The sequence below is a fragment of the Labrus mixtus genome, chromosome 10 (genome assembly GCF_963584025.1).
Source record: "Labrus mixtus chromosome 10, fLabMix1.1, whole genome shotgun sequence".
Lineage (NCBI taxonomy): Eukaryota > Metazoa > Chordata > Actinopteri > Labriformes > Labridae > Labrus > Labrus mixtus.
In genome coordinates this window covers 20,247,043-20,253,042 of record NC_083621.1, presented here as the reverse complement: position 1 = coordinate 20,253,042, position 6,000 = coordinate 20,247,043, and the positions used below count along the sequence as shown (strand labels likewise).

The 6,000-nt window shown below is 38.4% G+C and overlaps 1 protein-coding gene across 1 annotated transcript; it reads left to right on the top strand.

Moving 5' to 3' along the window:
* The first annotated feature begins 1,353 nt into the window (after positions 1–1,353).
* LOC132982261 (tubulin beta-1 chain-like) lies at positions 1,354–4,413 on the top strand. The gene is made up of 4 exons (XM_061048635.1): positions 1,354–1,466; positions 1,966–2,074; positions 3,151–3,261; positions 3,341–4,413. The coding sequence occupies exons 1-4, from the start codon at positions 1,410–1,412 to the stop codon at positions 4,399–4,401; spliced, it is 1,338 nt and encodes a 445-aa protein (XP_060904618.1). The 5' UTR covers positions 1,354–1,409; the 3' UTR covers positions 4,402–4,413.
* Positions 4,414–6,000: the final 1,587 nt, after the last annotated feature.

The window sequence follows — 6,000 nt, the reverse complement described above, 5'->3', positions numbered from 1 at the left end:
TCATTTCTACATGTATTTATTTCTACACTCATTCATTTCTACATTTATTCATTTCTACATTTATTTATTTCTACATTTATTTATTTCCACATTCATTCATTTCGACATTTATTTATTTCTACATTTATTTATTTCCACATTCATTAATTTCTACATTTATTTATTTCTACATTTATTTATTTCTACATTTATTTATTTCCACATTCATTCATTTCTACATGTATTTATTTCTACATTTATTTATTTCCACATTCATTCATTTCTACATGTATTTATTTCTACACTCATTTATTTCTACATTTATTTATTTCTACATTTATTTATTTCCACATTCATTAATGTCTACATGTATTTATTTCTACATTTATTTATTTCCACATTCATTCATTTCTACATGTATTTATTTCTACATTTATTTATTTCCACATTCATTCATTTCTACATGTATTTATTTCTACACTCATTCATTTCTACATTTATTCATTTCTACATGTATTTATTTCTACATTTATTTATTTCTACATTTATTTATTTCCACATTCATTCATTTCGACATTTATTTATTTCTACATTTATTTATTTCCACATTCATTAATTTCTACATTTATTTATTTCTACATTTATTCATTTCTACATGTATTTATTTCTACACTCATTTATTTCTACATTTATTTATTTCTACATTTATTTATTTCCACATTCATTCATTTCTACATGTATTTATTTCTACATTTATTTATTTCCACATTCATTCATTTCTACATGTATTTATTTCTACACTCATTTATTTCTACATTTATTCATTTCTACATTTATTGATCGAGGGGGGCTAGAACCGAGCGTTACATGCAGCTAATGCTGCAGCTAACAGGAGGACGTAGGAAAAGTCGCGTTTCCGCGGACTTTGAATTTTTGCACATAGATGTGCCTAAACATGCACAGGACACTTGGAAAAAAACACTAAAGGGCATATAAAACCAGAAAAAGCATAATATGGGACCTTTAAGCTGATTAGCTGATCGATGAGTTTCATTTTCTTTTTACACGCTTGCATGCGGCTGTGAAATGAATTAAATCTGTTGTTGGTGTCGCATTTCTTTTCCGCCATCACGAGGGACGGAGGCCAACGTCATGGCCAACGTCGACAGATTAGACGGTAGTCATACGTTTGACACGAATGTGATTGACAGACACACTGGACCAATAGTGGAGAAAACAGGAACGATTTCATTGGTCTAATTCTGTTCGTGTAGATAATGCGTAAAGAAATGAGCCAACCAACGTTCGAGCTGAGGGGTAGAGGGCGGGGCTTAGTTGTAGTATAAAACCGATGGTTGCGCCGTTGGTGCGCGCACGCAGACACGTAAAGTCGTTCATCGAAGGAGTCAGTCTACCAAAACAAAAACGGAATGAGGGAAATTGTGCATCTCCAGGCCGGCCAGTGCGGAAACCAGATTGGTGCCAAGGTTAGTACAGGTTTTACCTAATTTATTTTTAATGATTTGTACGCCGGTTGTTTGAAGAACTCAACCGTTAGATATCAGTTAACCACCGCGGATAGGCTTGACCGTTTAGTGGTTTAAAATCATTATTTATATATATATATTTATATAGCGAAATATAGGAAGTGAGTGTTTCCGCCCGTCTTGGCCTGTAATGTTCTGTAAATTGAACAAAGGTCTGCGTGTTTAGGATTGAAAAATGCGTCCGTTGGCTTGGTAACGGTCACCGGCTCTTGTTGGCGGTTAATGACGTAGCTAGGAATTTTGGAATTCATAACCAGCCAATCAGCGACGAGACTGCTGAACAACGATCTAATCGACCTCTATAGAACTGCTACGTCAGCTTTAAAAATGAAAGAAACCGATACATAATGACCTGCATCCACTTGAACATTACTACCTACTCATTCCCCTGTCACTTGTTTATGTTTTATCAGCCTTCATAAATGTTATTATATTTCAGTTTTGGGAGGTGATCAGTGATGAGCATGGCATTGACCCAACTGGCACATACCACGGTGACAGTGACTTGCAGCTTGACAGGATCAATGTCTACTACAATGAAGCCACAGGTAAGGTTGAATTAGATGTTTTAATAGGCATATACATTTTGGCTTTTTTTTGTGAACATTACCCTCACGTCCTGTGTGAATGTTTTTTTTTATCCTTTAACCCAGTGGTCTCCAAACTTTTTTTCTTGCGGGCCAAAATTGTCGTGTTAGAATCGCTGGCGGGCCACAGGTTTTGTTTTTTAAAATATAGTTGAAAAAATATTAAGGCTTTGTAGATCAGAATCAAAAGGCTCGCTAAAGAAACCCTTTAATAAAAGGAAATCAAATATTTTGATTTCTTCGTTCTACTTTATTTATTTTTTTCTCAGAATCAAGCCTGTAACGTGGTTCATTTTTTTTGGGGGGGGAGCTTTCTGCATTTAGCTCAGGTCATTAAATGGTTAAACAACAGTCCGCTTGTTTGCAAAAACTGCACGAGTTTTTTTTCATGGTTTACAAAAAAATGTGGAAAATAGTAAAAGCTGTAGATTTAAAAAAAAAACAACAAAAAAAAAAACAACAACATACATGTTACTGAACATTCTCTATTTTAGCAATATTGTTCAGCCTTTGTTAACATGAAAAATAAGATAATGTGCCAATCTTAATCGAGGCCTCTGGCCAAAATCTTCTGATTCTTCATTTGAAGTCTCGGGCCGCACTTTGGACACCCCTGCTTTAACCACTTGTTTCTATTTCTTTTACTGTTCTTACCTTCTTATTGCTGTTATCTTTTGATTTGCTTTTAGCTCTTTTAGTTTCTTACATCTTTTTAAATCTTTGGGTCCTCTCAGTCTCAGCTCGTGTTGTTGGGTTCTTGTGTTGCCTGGGTTCTTATGATGGTTCTTATGATGGTTCTTGTGATGGTCGGGTTATATATGTCTGTTGGGTATCGTGCACTATGGGTTCTTTTCTGTTGAATTGTATTTAATTATTTTTAGTATTTTGCATTTGTTTGTTCTTGCTGTTGTTTATGTTCTTCTGTGTTTGGTTTAGTTTGCTGTGTTCTTGTTTTTGTTGTTTTTCAAAGCACTTTGTAAACCTGTGTTTTTAAAAGGTGCTATATAAATAAAGTTATTATTATATGCTTCTTGAAGGTGGTAAATATGTTCCCCGTGCTGTGCTGGTGGATCTGGAGCCAGGAACCATGGACTCTGTGAGATCCGGACCCTTTGGCCAGGTCTTCAGGCCAGACAACTTTATTTACGGTAATTGTTGATTCCTAGCTACTTCTCATTTTGCATTTAAGTACTGTTAAGCTTAATTCCCTTTCTTTTCCTCTTCTAGGCCAGAGTGGTGCTGGCAACAACTGGGCCAAAGGTCACTACACGGAGGGTGCAGAGCTGGTGGACTCTGTCCTGGATGTAGTGAGGAAGGAGGCAGAGGGCTGTGACTGCCTGCAGGGCTTCCAGCTCACACACTCTCTTGGTGGTGGTACTGGCTCTGGGATGGGCACACTGCTCATCAGCAAAATCCGTGAAGAGTACCCCGACCGTATTATGAAGACCTACAGCGTGGTGCCCTCACCCAAAGTATCAGACACAGTCGTTGAGCCCTACAACGCCACACTGTCAGTCCACCAGCTTGTAGAAAACACAGACGAAACCTTCTGTATTGACAACGAGGCTCTGTATGACATCTGTTTCCGCACCCTTAAACTTACAACCCCCTCATATGGTGACCTCAACCACCTCGTCTCTGCCACCATGAGCGGCGTTACCACCTGCCTCAGGTTCCCCGGACAGCTCAATGCTGACCTGAGGAAGCTGGCTGTAAACATGGTGCCATTCCCTCGTCTGCACTTCTTCGTGCCAGGCTTCGCTCCCCTCACAAGCCGAGGCAGCCTGCAGTACAGGTTCCTCACTGTACCAGAGCTCACCCAGCAGATGTTCGACGCAAAGAACATGATGGCTGCCTGCGACCCACGTCACGGCCGCTACCTGACAGTGGCTGCTATCTTCCGTGGCCGCATGTCCATGAAGGAGGTGGAAGAACAGATGCTGAACGTGCAGAACAAAAACAGCAACTACTTCGTTGAATGGATCCCCAACAACGTGAAGACCGCTGTCTGTGACATTCCTCCCCGTGGCCTCAAGATGGCTGCCACATTCATCGGCAACACCACAGCCATCCAGGAGCTGTTCAAGCGGATCTCTGAGCAGTTCACAGCTATGTTCAGGCGCAAAGCTTTCCTCCATTGGTACACCGGCGAGGGTATGGATGAGATGGAGTTCATCGAGGCTGAGAGCAACATGAACGACCTGGTGTCCGAGTACCAGCAGTACCAGGACGCCACCGCAGAGGAGGAGGGAGAGTTTGAGGAGGAAGGCGAGGAGGAGTTTGCCTAAACCCTTAAATAACAAAATAAATCAATGTTTAAACGTGTTTCTTTCTGTTCACATTCATGAACTGTATATTAATCACTGAAGCCTTGTTTCCTGCCTTTCTGATGACATCACTAGTGTTTTAACAATGAAGTCAGGTGTCCGTTTTTATTCCCTTTTTTTCTCGTCATTTTTGTATTTATTTGTCTCTAACATCCATTTTAAATGCTCAGTTATCGAACTGTGTTCTGTTTAATAAAAAAACAAAGAAAATACTTGTTTATTTCTCTGCTTTCATCTTCAGTGATTAAACAATCAAGACGTCAATGTTCAGCTGTAAACTCTGTCATGTCTTATGGTTACTAAACAGAACGGGTGCAGTTGTCCTCCAGTAAGATGATAAGCACTGGAAGAACAAGGAGAGAAGAAATACAAATATCAAGACTTGGTTTTGGGAATACAGGATTAAATCAGATGTTACAGATTCAGAGCTTTTCCAATAAATTATTTATCTTTTAATAGTATTGTACTGCCAGCAAATTGACTAATTCAGTATTGATAATCAAAGATTCTGATATTTTTTAAATGTGAGCTAAAATTTGTGTAGGCCTACATTATTTGAACACTTTTGGTGAAATTGGGCATCATTTCTAATTCCATGTTAAAATCTTCAATTGTGGTGTCATTCCTGAATTGAGGGAAATATAACTGTAGATATCATTATAACACATTTCAATAACCATGCAAGACCCTTCTAACCCAAGTTTTCTCAGATGTCAACATAAATTCAACCTGTGGGGGTATAGGGGGAACTCATATTGTCCAGTAGGTGGCGGTAATGCAACATTTAAGGATGCCCACATCAACATCAAGACAACATCAATAATTATGTTTTGTTTGAGGTTATTATATTATGTTTTAATATTGCTGTTCAAGGTTATAGAAACTTTGACACAGGTTATTCTACCTGCCCTGGGATCAGTGCATTACTAGAGAGAGAGAGACTTTAGATGTGTGTGTGTCAGGCCACAGCACAGTTTGCACTCGTGAAGGTTCATTACAGATAAAACCTGCTCACATGAATAAGTTGTCACAAACACACAGAGTGTCTTTGATGCAAAGACCGAAGTCACCTTCAGGTATTTTAGTGTTAGGCATTATAAAATGATAACATGTTTCCAAACCAACAGACTTGAATTTCTCCTTCAGCGTTGCGCACTGCAGTCTGATCAGCTCTGTGTGGAGTGCACGTTTTTCAACTAAGTAAACTCAGTTAAAAGACTTTTGATATGAGTCTGGCAGTCTGTTCTTCTCCGTGTCCGCAATATAATAATCTAACTCTGACTGAATTAGTCAATTTGCTGGCAGTACAATACTATTAAAAGATAAATAATTTATTGGAAAAGCTCTGAATCTGTAACATTGTCTATAACGTCTGATTTAATCCTGTATTCCCAAAACCAAGTCTTGATATTTGTATTTCTTCTCTCCTTGTTCTTCCAGTGCTTATCATCTTACTGGAGGACAACTGCACCCGTTCTGTTTAGTAACCATAAGACATGACAGAGTTTACAGCTGAACATTGACGTCTTGAATGTTTAATCACTGAAGATGAAAGCAGAG

What these genes read in the sequence shown, in the direction of transcription:
- LOC132982261 (XM_061048635.1), top strand. Translation starts at nt 1,410, where the DNA reads ATGAGGGAAATTGTGCATCTCCAGGCCGGCCAGTGCGGAAACCAGATT. An exon ending in GAAACCAGATTGGTGCCAAG is followed by an intron (nt 1,467 to 1,965) that starts GTTAGTACAGGT and finishes ATTATATTTCAG; the next exon opens with TTTTGGGAGGTGATCAGTGA. An exon ending in CTACTACAATGAAGCCACAG is followed by an intron (nt 2,075 to 3,150) that starts GTAAGGTTGAAT and finishes TGCTTCTTGAAG; the next exon opens with GTGGTAAATATGTTCCCCGT.